General features: G+C 52.2%; 1 protein-coding gene across 2 annotated transcripts in view; it reads left to right on the top strand.

The window, feature by feature from the left end:
- The window catches only part of LOC142499126 (nuclear receptor ROR-gamma-like), a 79,072-nt gene that overhangs the window by 52,522 nt on the left and 8,293 nt on the right, over positions 1–18,257 (top strand). For both annotated transcript variants that reach the window (XM_075608065.1, XM_075608066.1), the window contains exons 2-5: positions 10,507–10,592; positions 12,644–12,785; positions 16,475–16,939; positions 17,473–17,594. In XM_075608065.1, the coding sequence (XP_075464180.1) occupies positions 12,677–12,785; positions 16,475–16,939; positions 17,473–17,594 (696 nt within the window). In that variant the 5' untranslated portion in view covers positions 10,507–10,592; positions 12,644–12,676. The remainder of the gene's footprint in view (positions 1–10,506; positions 10,593–12,643; positions 12,786–16,474; positions 16,940–17,472; positions 17,595–18,257) is intronic.

The following is an 18,257-nucleotide window of genomic DNA, read 5'->3' as shown; positions in this document are numbered from 1 at the left end:
CACACCGCGCCTGAGCAATGCCAACCTCACAGCGCCGATTCTAACACACCGCGCCTGAGCAATGCCAACCTCTCAGTGCCGATTCTAACACACCGCACCTGAGCAATGCCAACCTCACAGCGCCGATTGTAACACCGCACCTGAGCAATGCCAACCTCACAGCGCCGATTGTAACACCGCACCTGAGCAATGCCAACCTCACAGCGCCGATTCTAACACACCGCACCTGAGCAATGCGATCCTCACAGCGCCGATTCTAACACACCGCACCTGAGCAATGCGATCCTCACAGCGCTGATTCTAACACCGCACCTGAGCAATGCCAACCACACAGCGCCGATTCTAACACACCGCACCTGAGCAATGCGATCCTCACAGCGCCGATTCTGACACACCGTACCTGAGCAATGCGATCCTCACAGCGCCGATTCTAACACACCGCACCTGAGCAATGCGATCCTCACAGCGCCGATTCTGACACACCGTACCTGAGCAATGCGATCCTCACAGCGCCGATTCTAACACAGCGCACCTGAGCAATGCCAACCTCACAGCACCGATTCTAACACACCGCACCTGAGCAATGCCAACCTCACAGCGCCGATTCTAACACACCGCACCTGAGCAATGCCAACCTCACAGCGCCGATTCTAACACACCGCACCTGAGCAATGCCAACCTCACAGCGCCGATTCTAACACCGCACCTGAGCAATGCCAACCACACAGCGCCGATTCTAACACACCGCACCTGAGCAATGCGATCCTCACAGCGCCGATTCTAACACCGCACCTGAGCAATGCCAACCACACAGCGCCGATTCTAACACACCGCGCCTGAGCAATGCGATCCTCACAGCGCCGATTCTAACACACCGCACCTGAGCAATGCGATCCTCACAGCGCCGATTCTAACACACCGCGCCTGAGCAATGCCAACCTCACAGCGCCGATTGTAACACACCGCACCTGAGCAATGCCAACCTCACAGCGCCGATTGTAACACACCGCACCTGAGCAATGCCAACCACACAGCGCCGATTCTAACACACCGCACCTGAGCAATGCGATCCTCACAGCGCCGATTCTAACACACCGCACCTGAGCAATGCCAACCACACAGCACCGATTCTAACACACCGCACCTGAGCAATGCCAACCTCACAGCGCCGATTCTAACACACCGCACCTGAGCAATGCCAACCTCACAGCGCCGATTCTAACACACCGCACCTGAGCAATGCCAGCCTCACAGCGCCGATTCTAACACACCGCACCTGAGCAATGCCAACCTCACAGCGCCGATTGTAACACACCGCACCTGAGCAATGCCAACCACACAGCGCCGATTCTAACACACCGCACCTGAGCAATGCGATCCTCACAGCGCCGATTCTAACACACCGCACCTGAGCAATGCCAACCACACAGCACCGATTCTAACACACCGCACCTGAGCAATGCCAACCTCACAGCGCCGATTCTAACACACCGCACCTGAGCAATGCCAACCTCACAGCGCCGATTCTAACACACCGCACCTGAGCAATGCCAACCTCACAGCGCCGATTCTAACACACCGCACCTGAGCAATGCCAACCTCACAGCGCCGATTCTAACACACCGCGCCTGAGCAATGCCAACCTCACAGCGCCGATTCTAACACACCGCGCCTGAGCAATGCCAACCTCACAGCGCCGATTCTAACACACCGCACCTGAGCAATGCCAACCTCACAGCGCCGATTCTAACACACCGCACCTGAGCAATGCCAACCTCACAGCGCCGATTCTAACACACCGCACCTGAGCAATGCCAACCTCACAGCGCCGATTCTAACACACCGCACCTGAGCAATGCCAACCTCACAGCGCCGATTCTAACACACCGCACCTGAGCAATGCCAACCTCACAGCGCCGATTCTAACACACCGCACCTGAGCAATGCCAACCTCACAGCGCCGATTCTAACACACCGCACCTGAGCAATGCCAACCTCACAGCGCCGATTCTAACACACCGCACCTGAGCAATGCCAACCTCACAGCACCGATTCTAACACACCGCACCTGAGCAATGCCAACCTCACAGCGCCGATTCTAACACACCGTAACTGAGCAATGCCAACCTCACAGCGCCGATTCTAACAAACCGCAGCTGAGCAATGCCAACCTCACAGCGCCGATTCTAACACACCGCACCTGAGCAATGCGATCCTCACAGCGCCGATTCTAACACACCGCACCTGAGCAATGCCAACCTCACAGCGCCGATTCTAACACACCGCACCTGAGCAATGCGATCCTCACAGCGCCGATTCTAACACACCGCACCTGAGCAATGCGATCCTCACAGCGCCGATTCTAACACACCGCACCTGAGCAATGCCAACCACACAGCGCCGATTCTAACACACCGCACCTGAGCAATGCGATCCTCAGAGCGCCGATTCTAACACACCGCACCTGAGCAATGCCAACCACACAGCGCCGATTCTAACACACCGCACCTGAGCAATGCCAACCTCACAGCGCCGATTCTAACACACCGCACCTGAGCAATGCCAACCACACAGCGCCGATTCTAACACACTGCACCTGAGCAATGCGATCCTCACAGCACCGATTCTAACACACCACACCTGAGCAATGCCAACCTCACAGCGCCGATTCTAACACACCACACCTGAGCAATGCCAACCTCACAGCGCCGATTCTAACACACCGCACCTGAGCAATGCCAACCTCACAGCGCCGATTCTAACACACCGCACCTGAGCAATGCCAACCTCACAGCGCCGATTCTAACACACCGCACCTGAGCAATGCCAACCTCACAGCACCGATTCTAACACCGCACCTGAGCAATGCCAACCTCACAGCGCCGAATCTAACACACCGCAGCTGAGCAATGCCAACCTCACAGCGCCGATTCTAACACACCGCACCTGAGCAATGCCAACCACACAGCGCCGATTCTAACACACCGCACCTGAGCAATGCCAACCTCACAGCGCCGATTCTAACACACTGCACCTAACAATGCCAACCTCACAGCGCCGATTCTAACTCACCGCACCTGAGCAATGCCAACCACACAGCGCCGATTCTAACACACCGCACCTGAGCAATGCCAACCACACAGCGCCGATTCTAACACACCGCACCTGAGCAATGCCAACCTCACAGCGCCGATACTAACACACCGCACCTGAGCAATGTCAACCACACAGCGCCGATTCTAACACACCGCACCTGAGCAATGCGATCCTCACAGCGCCGATTCTAACACACCGCACCTGAGCAATGCGATCCTCACAGCGCCGATTCTAACACACCGCACCTGAGCAATGCCAACCTCACAGCGCCAATTCTAACACCGCACCTGAGCAATGCCAACCTCACAGCGCCGGTTCTAACACACCGCACCTGAGCAATGCCAACCTCACAACGCCGATTCTAACACACCGCAGCTGAGCAATGCCAACCTCACAGCGCCGATTCTAACACACCGCACCTGAGCAATGCCAACCTCACAGCGCCGATTCTAACACACCGCACCTGAGCAATGCCAACCTCACAGCGCCGATTCTAACACACCGCACCTGAGCAATGCGATCCTCACAGCGCCGATTCTAACACACCGCACCTGAGCAATGCGATCCTCACAGCGCCGATTCTAACCCACAATGCACCTGAGCAATGCGATCCTCACAGCGCCGATTCTAACACCGCACCTGAGCAATGCCAACCACACAGCGCCGATTCTAACATACCGTACCTGAGCAATGCGATCCTCACAGCGCCGATTCTAACACACCGCACCTGAGCAATGCCAACCTCACAGCGCCGATTCTAACACACCGCACCTGAGCAATGCCAACCTCACAGCGCCGATTCTAACACACCGCACCTGAGCAATGCCAACCTCACAGCACCGATTCTAACACACCGCGCCTGAGCAATGCCAACCTCACAGCGCCGATTCTAACACACCGCACCTGAGCAATGCGATCCTCACAGCGCCGATTCTAACCCACAATGCACCTGAGCAATGCGATCCTCACAGCGCCGATTCTAACACCGCACCTGAGCAATGCCAACCACACAGCGCCGATTCTAACACACCGCACCTGAGCAATGCGATCCTCACAGCGCCGATTCTAACACACCGCACCTGAGCAATGCCAACCTCACAGCGCCGATTCTAACACACCGCACCTGAGCAATGCCAACCTCACAGCGCCGATTCTAACACACCGCACCTGAGCAATGCCAATCTCACAGCGCAGATTCTAACACACCGCACCTGAGCAATGCGATCCTCACAGCGCCGATTCTAACACACCGCACCTAACAATGCCAACCTCACAGCGCCGATTCTAACACACCGCACCTGAGCAATGCGATCCTCACAGCGCCGATTCTAACACACCGCACCTGAGCAATGCCAACCTCACAGCGCCGATTCTAACACACCGCACCTGAGCAATGCCAACCTCACAGCGCCGATTCTAACACACCGCACCTGAGCAATGCCAACCTCACAGCGCCGATTCTAACACACCGCACCTGAGCAATGCCAACCTCACAGCGCCGATTCTAACACACCGCACCTAACAATGCCAACCTCACAGCGCCGATTCTAACACACCACACCTGAGCAATGCCAACCACACAGCGCCGATTCTAACACACCGCACCTGAGCAATGCCAACCTCACAGCGCCGATTCTAACACACCGCACCTGAGCAATGCCAACCTCACAGCGCCGATTCTAACACACCGCACCTAACAATGCGATCCTCACAGCGCCGATTCTAACACACCGCACCTGAGCAATGCCAACCTCACAGCGCCGATTCTAACACACCGCACCTGAGCAATGCCAACCTCACAGCGCCGATTCTAACACACCGCACCTAACAATGCGATCCTCACAGCGCCGATTCTAACACACCGCACCTGAGCAATGCCAACCTCACAGTGCCGATTCTAACACACCGCACCTAACAATGCCAACCTCACAGCGCCGATTCTAACACACCGCACCTGAGCAATGCCAACCTCACAGCGCCGATTCTAACACACCACACCTGAGCAATGCCAACCACACAGCGCCGATTCTAACACACCGCACCTGAGCAATGCCAACCTCACAGCGCCGATTCTAACACACCGCACCTGAGCAATGCCAACCTCACAGCGCCGATTCTAACACACCGCACCTGAGCAATGCCAACCTCACAGCGCCGATTCTAACACACCGCACCTGAGCAATGCCAACCTCACAGCGCCGATTCTAACACACCGCACCTAACAATGCCAACCTCACAGCGCCGATTCTAACACACCGCACCTGAGCAATGCGATCCTCACAGCGCCGATTCTAACACACCGCACCTGAGCAATGCCAACCTCACAGCGCCGATTCTAACACACCGCACCTGAGCAATGCCAACCTCACAGCGCCGATTCTAACACACCGCACCTAACAATGCGATCCTCACAGCGCCGATTCTAACACACTGCACCTGAGCAATGCCAACCTCACAGCGCCGATTCTAACACACCGCACCTAACAATGCCAACCTCACAGCGCCGATTCTAACACACCGCACCTGAGCAATGCCAACCTCACAGCGCCGATTCTAACACACCGCACCTGAGCAATGCCAACCTCACAGCGCCGATTCTAACACACCGCACCTGAGCAATGCCAACCTCACAGTGCCGATTCTAACACACCGCACCTGAGCAATGCCAACCTCACAGCGCCGATTCTAACACACCGCACCTGAGCAATGCCAACCTCACAGCGCCGATTCTAACACACCGCGCCTGAGCAATGCCAACCTCACAGCGCCGATTCTAACACACCGCACCTGAGCAATGCCAACCTCACAGCGCCGATTCTAACACACCGCACCTGAGCAATGCCAACCACACAGCGCCGATTCTAACACACCGCACCTGAGCAATGCCAACCACACAGCGCCGATTCTAACACACCGCACCTGAGCAATGCGATCCTCACAGCGCCGATTCTAACACACCGCACCTGAGCAATGTCAACCACACAGCGCCGATTCTAACACACCGCACCTGAGCAATGCGATCCTCACAGCGCCGATTCTAACACACCGCACCTGAGCAATGCGATCCTCACAGCGCCGATTCTAACACACTGCACCTGAGCAATGCCAACCACACAGCGCCGATTCTAACACACCGCACCTAACAATGCCAACCTCACAGCGCCGATTCTAACACATCACACCTGAGCAATGCCAACCTCACAGCGCCGATTCTAACACACTGCACCTGAGCAATGCCAACCACACAGCGCCGATTCTAACAGACCGTACCTGAGCAATGCCAACCTCACAGCGCCGATTGTAACACACCGCACCTGAGCAATGCCAACCTCACAGCGCCGATTCTAACACACCGCACCTGAGCAATGCCAACCTCACAGCGCCGATTCTAACACACCGCACCTGAGCAATGCCAACCTCACAGCGCCGATTCTAACACACCGCACCTGAGCAATGCGATCCTCACAGCGCCGATTCTAACACACCGCACCTGAGCAATGCGATCCTCACAGCGCCGATTCTAACACACCGCACCTGAGCAATGCCAACCTCACAGCGCCGATTCTAACACACCGCGCCTGAGCAATGCCAACCTCACAGCGCCGATTCTAACACACCGCACCTGAGCAATGCCAACCTCACAGCGCCGATTCTAACACACCGCACCTGAGCAATGCCAACCTCACAGCGCCGATTCTAACACACCGCACCTGAGCAATGCCAACCACACAGCGCCGATTCTAACACACCGTACCTGAGCAATGCCAACCTCACAGCGCCGATTCTAACACACCGTAACTGAGCAATGCCAACCTCACAGCGCCGATTCTAACACACCGCACCTGAGCAATGCCAACCTCACAGCGCCGATTCTAACACACCGCACCTGAGCAATGCCAACCTCACAGCGCCGATTCTAACACACCGCACCTGAGCAATGCCAACCTCACAGCGCCGATTCTAACACACCGCACCTAACAATGCCAACCTCACAGCGCCGATTCTAACACACTGCACCTAACAATGCCAACCTCACAGCGCCGATTCTAACACACTGCACCTAACAATGCCAACCTCACAGCGCCGATTCTAACACACCGCACCTAACAATGCCAACCTCACAGCGCCGATTCTAACACACTGCACCTAACAATGCCAACCTCACAGCGCCGATTCTAACACACCGTAACTGAGCAATGCCAACCTCACAGCGCCGATTCTAACACACCGCACCTGAGCAATGCGATCCTCACAGCGCCGATTCTAACACACCGCACCTGAGCAATGCCAACCACACAGCGCCGATTCTAACACACCGCACCTGAGCAATGCGATCCTCAGAGCGCCGATTCTAACACACCGCACCTGAGCAATGCCAACCTCACAGCACCGATTCTAACACACCGCACCTCAGCAATGCCAACCTCACAGCGCCGATTCTAACACACCGCACCTCAGCAATGCCAACCTCACAGCGCCGATTCTAACACACCGCACCTGAGCAATGCCAACCTCACAGCGCCGATTCTAACACACCGCGCCTGAGCAATGCCAACCTCACAGCGCCGATTCTAACACACCGCACCTGAGCAATGCCAACCTCACAGCGCCGATTCTAACACACCGCACCTGAGCAATGCGATCCTCAGAGCGCCGATTCTAACACACCGCACCTGAGCAATGCCAACCTCACAGCACCGATTCTAACACACCGCACCTGAGCAATGCCAACCTCACAGCGCCGATTCTAACACACCGCACCTGAGCAATGCCAACCTCACAGCGCCGATTCTAACACACCGCACCTGAGCAATGCCAACCACACAGCGCCGATTCTAACACACCGTACCTGAGCAATGCCAACCTCACAGCGCCGATTCTAACACACCGTAACTGAGCAATGCCAACCTCACAGCGCCGATTCTAACACACCGCAGCTGAGCAATGCCAACCTCACAGCGCCGATTCTAACACACCGCACCTGAGCAATGCCAACCTCACAGCGCCGATTCTAACACACCGTAACTGAGCAATGCCAACCTCACAGCGCCGATTCTAACACACCGTAACTGAGCAATGCCAACCTCACAGCGCCGATTCTAACACACCGCACCTGAGCAATGCGATCCTCATAGCGCCGATTCTAACACACCGCACCTGAGCAATGCCAACCTCACAGCGCCGATTCTAACACACCGCACCTGAGCAATGCCAACCTCACAGCGCCGATTCTAACACACCGCACCTGAGCAATGCCAACCTCACAGCGCCGATTCTAACACACCGCACCTGAGCAATGCCAACCTCACAGCGCCGATTCTAACACACCGCACCTGAGCAATGCCAACCTCACAGCGCCGATTCTAACACACTGCACCTGAGCAATGCCAACCTCACAGCGCCGATTGTAACACCGCACCTGAGCAATGCCAACCTCACAGCGCCGATTCTAACACACCGCACCTAACAATGCCAACCTCACAGCGCCGATTCTAACACACTGCACCTAACAATGCCAACCTCACAGCGCCGATTCTAACACACCGCACCTGAGCAATGCGATCCTCACAACGCCGATTGTAACACACCGCACCTGAGCAATGCCAACCTCACAGCGCCGATTCTAACACACCGCACCTGAGCAATGCCAACCTCACAGCGCCGATTCTAACACACCGCACCTGAGCAATGCGATCCTCAGAGCGCCGATTCTAACACACCGCACCTGAGCAATGCCAACCTCACAGCGCCGATTCTAACACACCGCACCTGAGCAATGCCAACCTCACAGCGCCGATTCTAACACACCGCACCTGAGCAATGCCAACCTCACAGCGCCGATTCTAACACACCGCACCTGAGCAATGCCAACGTCACAGCGCCGATTCTAACACACCGCACCTGAGCAATGCCAACCTCACAGCGCCGATTCTAACACACCGCACCTGAGCAATGCCAACCTCACAACGCCGATTGTAACACACCGCACCTGAGCAATGCCAACCTCACAGCGCCGATTCTAACACACCGCACCTGAGCAATGCCAACCTCACAACGCCGATTGTAACACACCGCACCTGAGCAATGCCAACCTCACAGCGCCGATTCTAACACACCGCACCTGAGCAATGCGATCCTCACAGCGCCGATTCTAACACACCGCGCCTGAGCAATGCCAACCTCACAGCGCCGATTCTAACACACCGCGCCTGAGCAATGCCAACCTCGCAGCGCTGATGTTTAGTAGGTTTATTCAATATTTATGTGGTAAAAGGCAGAAATGGAGAGAGACTATTTTTTAAAAATTCCGTTCTTCATTAGGGAGAAAGTGGAGTTGTAGGCTTGCAATACAGTATTATAGTGTTATAGTATTAGCACTTTGCACCCGTTAGTACCAGCACTAAATGTAACCTCAACCATGACAGGTTATTGAATCAATCAGCACTGAAAAAAAGACCATTGTTTTCTTTTCTCTAGTCTTTTAGATCTCTGCACTTTTATTACTAACAACTTTACAGTATCTCTTACTCACTCTCTCTAAACCGCAGGAGATCAAGAATAAAGTCTTAGATAGATATCACTTGTGAGTATATTCAAGTCTCAGACAGGTCTGCAACGCTGCCCTTCCCCATTATCTCTTAGCATACAGTGCTTCCACTGCAGCCAGGGATTCTGGGAAATGACATGCAAATGAGCACAAGGTGTCACCTTTTGCTTCTCATTCCTTTTAACATGGTCCCATATAAGCTTATGCCTGACACATTACACAGCTGTTCAGCACAGCGTGGGTTAAAGAAGTGCAGAGCCAGTAACCCTACTCAGAGACAGCAATTTAGATGTTTGGCGTCTCATCAGTGTGAGTGTGGCTGGTTATACGGGCTAAGGGTCTTATAACATTTTGGCTTTGCAAACGGGGGGGAGGGGGGGGCGAGAGGATTTAAAAAAAAATCCTATTTTCTTTCAGATGGAGATGGAACATTAGCCCTGTAAATAACAAATAAAAACAGCTGTACGCGTGGTTTATTTGAAGGGTACTGTTACTCCTAGTACTATTACATGTTTAACGCTGATTTGATCACACAAGGTATTCCGAGCGTAAATTCCAGTTACAGAATTGCACAGCCAGCACTGTGTGTAAATAAATTATCGCTATTACGGTGGTGTTTTTTATTTTATTATTTGTAGACAGCACTAAATAAAAGAAGAGGTGCCTGTGAATGGCGATGTTTCATGGAAATATCCGCACAGCGTCTGCATTATATGTCAGACTGTGGGAGGACCTGTGCTTGAAGTGGCTTCGTTTACAGCGTCAGTGGAAATGTCAGCATAGCAATATTGCGGGTGTGAATTGCTCTCTCGCACTTCCCTCTCACTTCCTGCTCACTTCCCTCTCACTTCCCTCTCTCCCAGCCCAGATCGAAGTCATCCCATGTAAGATCTGTGGGGATAAATCGTCGGGAATTCACTATGGCGTTATCACCTGTGAAGGCTGCAAGGTGAGAGGGACGTTTTTCCACCTGGGGTGCTGCAATTGGCTGTGAATTGGCAGCGGACTTAAAAAAACAACTATATATATATATATATATATATATATATAAAACAACTGAACATTCTTATTGCCTTCCTTAAATATATGTAACTGTGCCTACAACAAAGATTCATTCGAAAAGTAAGCACAATGGGCCATTTTTACTAAGCAGTGCTACACTACAATACACCTTCTAGAACCCCTTGGTAAACGTGGCTCTGGTTTGGAAAGGAAGGTGTCCTGTAGTATAACAGCTCTGAGTCAGTGGGGGAGTGTTTTCCTTATCAGATTGCACTGCCATCAGTACACTTTGGTGCTAAAAGGACTTTGCAGAGCCTACGGCCTCTTATCCTAAACCCACAACAAGGAGGATTCAAAATCCAGGTGCCCCATTTGAATTGCATGCAGGTGGATGGTGAAATAATGTCGTTTTTAAAACATAATGTAAATTCCTATAAGATAACGGATCCATGTAAAAAGAATCAGAATAAGGCTGAGTCCATGGTCAGCGCTTAGGCGCTGACCCGTGCTGAGGCGCGCTGACGCTTGTCAGTGAGCCCCTGCAGCCGCAATGAGAGCAGGCGTGCGGAGGCGTAGCACCTAAGAATTTTTTCGTTTTGGCAGGGCAGGTCACGTGAGCGGTTCGCCCAATGAGGGCAAACCAGCTCCATGATGTCACTGGCCCGCCCGCCGACACGCCCCCGGACGGCGTGCGAACTAAGGCCAGGGAAAGCACCCGCTTTCCCTCAGGCTCAGCGCGCCTCCGCACGGCTGTAGTTACCATGGACTCAGCCTAATCCTCTCCATAAAATCAGCAGCTGACGTCAGGACACTAAGGCAGTGTACAGCACATTAAACAAGGGATGGGCGCTACTTAGAATAGCCCGTAGTGAATAACAACGGGTTTATTGATAGATAGAATAGTATCAAACACACAATGCAGGTTCTTGTCATACTCTCCTCATCCTATATTCATAACAACCCTATCCCACTCGCAGGGCTTTTAGGTTTCATTTAGTTTATTTAATAAACTAGCCGTTTTCTACATTATGTGCCCAATGGCAGGGGCTGTATGGTATGTGCCCAATGGCAGGGGTTGTATGGTATGTGCCCAATGGCAGGGATTGTATGGTATGTGCCCAATGGCAGGGATTGTATGGTATCTGCCCAATGGCAGGGATTGTATGGTATCTGCCCAATGGCAGGGATTGTATGGTATGTGCCCAATGGCAGGGATTGTATAGTATGTTCCCAATGGCAGGGATTGTATGGTATGTTCCCAATGGCAGGGGTTGTATGGTATGTTCCCAATGGCAGGAGTTGTATGGTATGTGCCCAATGGCAGGGATTGTATGGTATCTGCCCAATGGCAGGGATTGTATGGTATGTGCCCAATGGCAGGGATTGTATAGTATGTTCCCAATGGCAGGGATTGTATAGTATGTTCCCAATGGCAGGGATTGTATGGTATGTGCCCAATGGCAGGGATTGTATAGTATGTTCCCAATGGCAGGAGTTGTATGGTATGTGCCCAATGGCAGGGATTGTATGGTATGTGCCCAATGGCAGGGGTTGTATGGTATGTTCCCAATGGCAGGAGTTGTATGGTATGTTCCGTATGGTATGTGCCCAATGGCAGGGGTTGTATGGTATGTGCCCAATGGCAGGGATTGTATGGTATGTGCTCAATGGCAGGGTATGTATGGTATGTTCAAAATGGCAGAGATTGTATAGTATGTTCCCAATGGCAGGTATTGTATAGTATGTGCCCAATGGCAGAGGTTGTATGGTATGTGACCAATGGCAGGGATTGTATGGTATGTGCCCAATGGCAGAGGTTGTATGGTATGTGACCAATGGCAGGGATTGAACGGTATGTGCCCAATGGCAGAGGTTGTATAGTATGTGCCCAATGGCAGGGATTGTACGGTATATGCCCCAGTGCCGGGTGTACCAGGGTTGTTTGTGCGGGGCTGAAGGGGGCTGGTTAGTTTTCATTATGGCTTTGTGCTCCTGCAGGGCTTTTTCCGCAGGAGTCAGCAGGGGAAGCCTATGTACTCCTGCAGCCAGCAGCAAAGCTGCCAGATCGACCGCTCCAGTCGCAACCGCTGCCAACACTGCCGGCTCCAGAAGTGCCTGTCACTGGGGATGTCACGGGACGGTATGATGTAGCCACCCTCTCTTATCCATCTGACAAGGACTGATTCCTCAAACACTGCCCCTAAACACACACCTATCTGTCACCGCCTACTGACCCATATACACACCTATCCTACCTCTCACCGCCTACTGCACCATATACACACACCTATCCTACCTCTCACTGCCAAATGCACCATAAACACACACCTATCCGTCACCGCCTACTGCACCATATACACACACCTATCCTACCTCTCACTGCCAACTGCACCATATACACACACCTATCCGTCACCGCCTACTGCACCATATACACACACACACCTATCCTACTACCTATCCTACTTCTCACCACTTACTGCACCATATACACTCACCTATCCTACCTCTCACTGCCAACTGCACCATATACACACACCTATCTGTCACCGCCTACTGCACCATATACACACACCTATCCTACCTCTCACTGCCTACTGCACCATATACACACACCTATTCTACCTCTCACCGCCTACTGCACCATATGCACTCACCTATCCTACCTCTCACCGCCAACTACCCCATATACACTCACCTATCCTACCTCTCACCGCCTAATGCACCATATAAACACACCTATCCATCCTACCTCTCACCGCCTACTGCACCATATACACTCACATATCCTACCTCTCACCGCCTACTGCACCATATACACCTATCCTACCTCTCACCGCCAACTGCACCATATACACACCTATCCTACCTCTCACCGCCAACTGCACCATATACACACCTATCCTACTTCTCACCACATACTGCACCATGTACACACACCTATCCTACTTCTCACTGCCTACTGCAGCTTATACACACCTATCCTCCCTCTCACCGCCTACTGTACCATACACACACACACCTATCCTACTGTACCTCTCACTGCCTACTGCACCCTATACACTCACCTATCCTACCTCTCACTGCCTACTGCACCATATACACACACCTATCCTACTTCTCACTGCCTACTGCAGCTTATACAGACCTATCCTCCCTCTCACCGCCTACTGTACCATACACACACACACCTATCCTACTGTACCTCTCACTGCCTACTGCACCCTATACACTCACCTATCCTACCTCTCACTGCCTACTGCACCATATACACACACCTATCCTAGGGAGAAGGAGCGGCTCAGTGAGTAAAGACACTGACTGGCACTGAGTTTGAAGCAGGGGAGCCTGGTTCAATTCCCGGTGTCGGCTCCTTGTGACCTTGGGCAAGTCACTTTATCTCCCTGTGCCTCAGGCACCATAAAACATAGATTGTAAGCTCCACAGGGCAGGGACCCGTGCCTGCAAAATGTCTCTGTAAAGCTCTACATAAAAATAGCAGCGCTATACAAGAACATGCTATTATTATTATTTATTATTACCTCTCACCGCCTACTGCACCATATACACACACCTATCCTACTTCTCACCACCTACTGCACCATATGCACTCACCTATCCTACCTCTCACTGCCTACTGCACCATATATACACACACACACACACCTATCCTACTTCTCACCGCCTACTGCACCTTATACACTAACCTATCCTACCTCTCACCGCCTAATGCACCATATACACTCACCTATCCTACCTCTCACTGCCTACTGCACCATATACACTCACATATCCTACCTCTCACTGCCTAATGCACCATATACACTCACCTATCCTACCTCTCACCACCTACTGCACCATATGCACTCACCTATCCTACCTCTCACTGCCTACTGCACCATATATACACACACACACACACCTATCCTACTTCTCACCGCCTACTGCACCTTATACACTAACCTATCCTACCTCTCACCGCCTAATGCACCATATACACTCACCTATCCTACCTCTCACTGCCTACTGCACCATATACACTCACATATCCTACCTCTCACTGCCTAATGCACCATATACACTCACCTATCCTACCTCTCACTGCCTAATGCACCATATACACTCACATATCCTACCTCTCACCACCTACTGCACCATATACACTCACATATCCTACCTCTCACTGCCTACTGCACCATCTACACACAACGATCCTCCCTCTCACTGCCTACTGCACCATATACACACGCCTATCCTCCCTCTCACCACATACTGCACCATATACACACCTATCCTACCTCTCACCACCTACAGCACCATATACACACACCTGTCCTACCTCTCACCGCCTTCTGTACCATATACACACACCTATCCTACCTCTCACCGCCTTCTAATACAAATACATCACGGACACATATCTCTCACCTCCTCTTAATACACAGACATCAGGGATACGTACTTCTCATCTCCTTCTAATACACAGACATCAGGGGACACATAACTCTCACCCCCTCCTAATACACAGACATCAGGGACACATACCTCTCACGCCCTCCTAATACAGAGACATCAGGGGACACGTACCTCTCACCCCCCCTCCTAATACACAGACATCAGGGGACACATACCTCTCACCCCCTCCTAAAACACAGATATCAGGGACACATACCTCTCACCTCCTCCTAATACACAGACATCAGGGAAACGTACCTCTCACCCCCTCCTAATACACAGACATCAGGGACATGTACCTCTCTCCCCCTCCTAATACACAGACATCAGGGGACACGTACCTTCTCACCCCCTCCTAATACACAGACATCAGGGACATGTACTTCTCACCCCCTCCTAATACAGAGACATCAGGGACACACACCTCTCTCCCTCTCCTAATACACAGACATCAGGGACAAGTACCTCTCACCCCCTCCTAATACAGAGACATCAGGGACACGTACCTCTCTCCCCCTCCTAATACACAGACATCAGGGGACACGTACCTTCTCACCCCCTCCTAATACACAGACATCAAGGACACGTACCTCTCACCCCCTCCTAATACACAGACATCAGGGACACATACCTCTCTCCCCCTCCTAATACACAGACATCAGGGACACATACCTCTCACCCTCTCCTAATACACAGACATCAGGGACACATACCTCTCTCCCCCTCCTAATATACAGACATCAGGGACACATACCTCTCACCCTCTCCTAATACACAGACATCAGGGACATGTACCTCTCACCCCCCCCCCCCAAACACCCACATAAATGAGGACACTCTCGTTGCCCCCACACGTCAGGCCGACTTCTGCACACTTCCAGCACACAGACCTGTCTCTTTGTTCTGTATCTGGGGTGGGAATAAGTTTGGGGAGGTGGGCGCTGAGTGAATGTGGGTCACCTAGCTGTCCGGAGGCTGACCGCTCGTCTGGCACAGATATGTCCCCGGATGACCACAGGACGTGTCCCTCAGGTAATGGCTGCTGCTCTGCGGTAGTAACAGGAAAGCAGTGAGAAATCCAGCACGACACGCAGCTCTGTCCTCAAGTCACCGCCCGAAACAGGAACCTCTGTGTGCAGCCAGTACCATACCCCAATGACCCATCCATGGAACGTTTAACCCTTTCGGCTCACAGCGCTGCCATGGCTTTGATGTGCCGTCTTGCAACTAAAAGCTTAAGTAGCTGAGCCACACTGCGCACATTCTCTCCTTTCCATGGTGCCCGTCCTCCGTCTGACCAATTGTCCGTTTTCCTTTCTCCGCTCCATTGCTGTCCCTCTCCTCACTGCTCCGGCCTGTTCCGTTTCCCTGCAGCTGTTAAGTTTGGGCGTATGTCTAAGAAGCAGCGCGATATTCTTCTGGCCGAGGTGCAGCAGCATCGTCTGAAAGAGCAGAAGACAGAGGCCCCCATCTCCCCATGCAGCGCCGACCCCCAGAGCTTGCAGTCGCCGCTGGCCTCCTCCCCTGGCCTGCCCCAGGCCTTCTCCCACACCTCTGCTGCATGGAGTGGGCACAGCAGGTGGGAGAGTTGCTGTTCCCTTCGCCCCTGCACACTCCCCAGAGCGCCCCTGCAGAGGGACCCTCTCATCCTCCAGCCTCATACCTCTGAGAACCCACAGATGGAGAAGACCTGCTTCCGGGACCTGCAGCCTCATGTGGAGCCGGCGAGGCCTAGCGTATTCCAAAGACTCCCCCCCTGCCAGAATCCTGACTCTTACATTAACCTCAGCTCTGGGAGCTGTCCAGCTCCGGAGTGCATGATGTCTGTGGGAGAGTTGGGTGAGTACATAGACATGAGATAGCTCCGGGCAGCGACACTTACAATACAGAGGACAGGACAATGTTATGGTCCATCACCTTATTTCCCATTCACTCCATCTCTCTCACACACTCACTTCCTTCTGTACACACATCATTCTCATACTCATTTCTCTCCCCCTTTATCCATCTCCTCCTCTCTCCCCCTTTATCCATCTCCTCCTTCTCTCTCCCCCTTTATCCATCTCCTCCTCTCTCCCCCTTTATCCATCTCCTCCTTCTCTCTCCCCCTTTATCCATCTCCTCCTTCTCTCTCCCCATTCCCCTTTTTGCATTCCGCACTCCCTACTTAATCCCTACATCGCATCTAACGTTCTTTAAAACACAGACATACATTTGTCACACTCCTTTCCATCTTTCACACACTCTCTCCCGTGCTCTACCTCTATCGCTGTCCTTCTCACGCTCTCTCTACCTCCCTTACATCTCCCCATTCTCTCCTCCCTCTCTATAGCTCTCTCACTCTGTCCCTCCTGCTCTGTCTCACCCAACAGATCTTCTGATGCAGAACATTGTATTTGCCCACCGGGAAACCTGCCAGTTTCGCCAGGAGAATCTGCAGGTGCTGAGATGGGAAACCTTTTCTCAAATTGAGGTGCAGAGCTTCCAACAGAAGGTAAGGCATCCCAAACTCCCGTGAGAGGGAGTTTCACCGGTACCACTGCTCTGTATATGGGAGCAAGGTACAGAATTATACCCAGTGAGGCGTGTTAGAAGTAAGTATGGGAAGGGTCGCAGGTTCCAAATCCAAACTTTCAGTTGAATATTGGAATGAACTTTCGGATCCGAGCTAAATTCATGACAAACCTGAGAGAGGTTCAGCCTCAAACTTCTTTCCCTTCGTAATAAACTGGGCGAACTTCGGAGACAGTGAGGGGGAAAATATATACTGGCAACTCTTCAATTTATTTTGATTTAGGAAAAAATGGGGGGGGGGGAGGAAATGGTGGGAAGAAAATGCAAACATTTGTCTAACTTTTCAGAACTTTGAATTTTGATTTTTATGAAAAACTTTTGACCATTTTATTTAAATAAACACCCCAAAAAATGAAAAAACAACAAAAACAAATGAATTTGAGGAGGAGCCTTTCGTGGGTTGTGGTTTATATTTCGCTTATATTTTTACATTTGCACCAATGTTTCACTCAGACTTCGAATTGATCAGTAAATCTGCACAGTCTGGATGAACGCGACCATCTTTAGTTACTAACATATCATTATGATGCTTGAAATCTCTTGCATGAGAACACCCGTGTGTCACTTTGTTATCACTAACGGT

The sequence above is a fragment of the Ascaphus truei genome, chromosome 7, assembly GCF_040206685.1.
Source record: "Ascaphus truei isolate aAscTru1 chromosome 7, aAscTru1.hap1, whole genome shotgun sequence".
In the NCBI taxonomy this organism is placed as follows: domain Eukaryota; kingdom Metazoa; phylum Chordata; class Amphibia; order Anura; family Ascaphidae; genus Ascaphus; species Ascaphus truei.
This window is presented reverse-complemented; position numbering and strand designations above follow the sequence as displayed.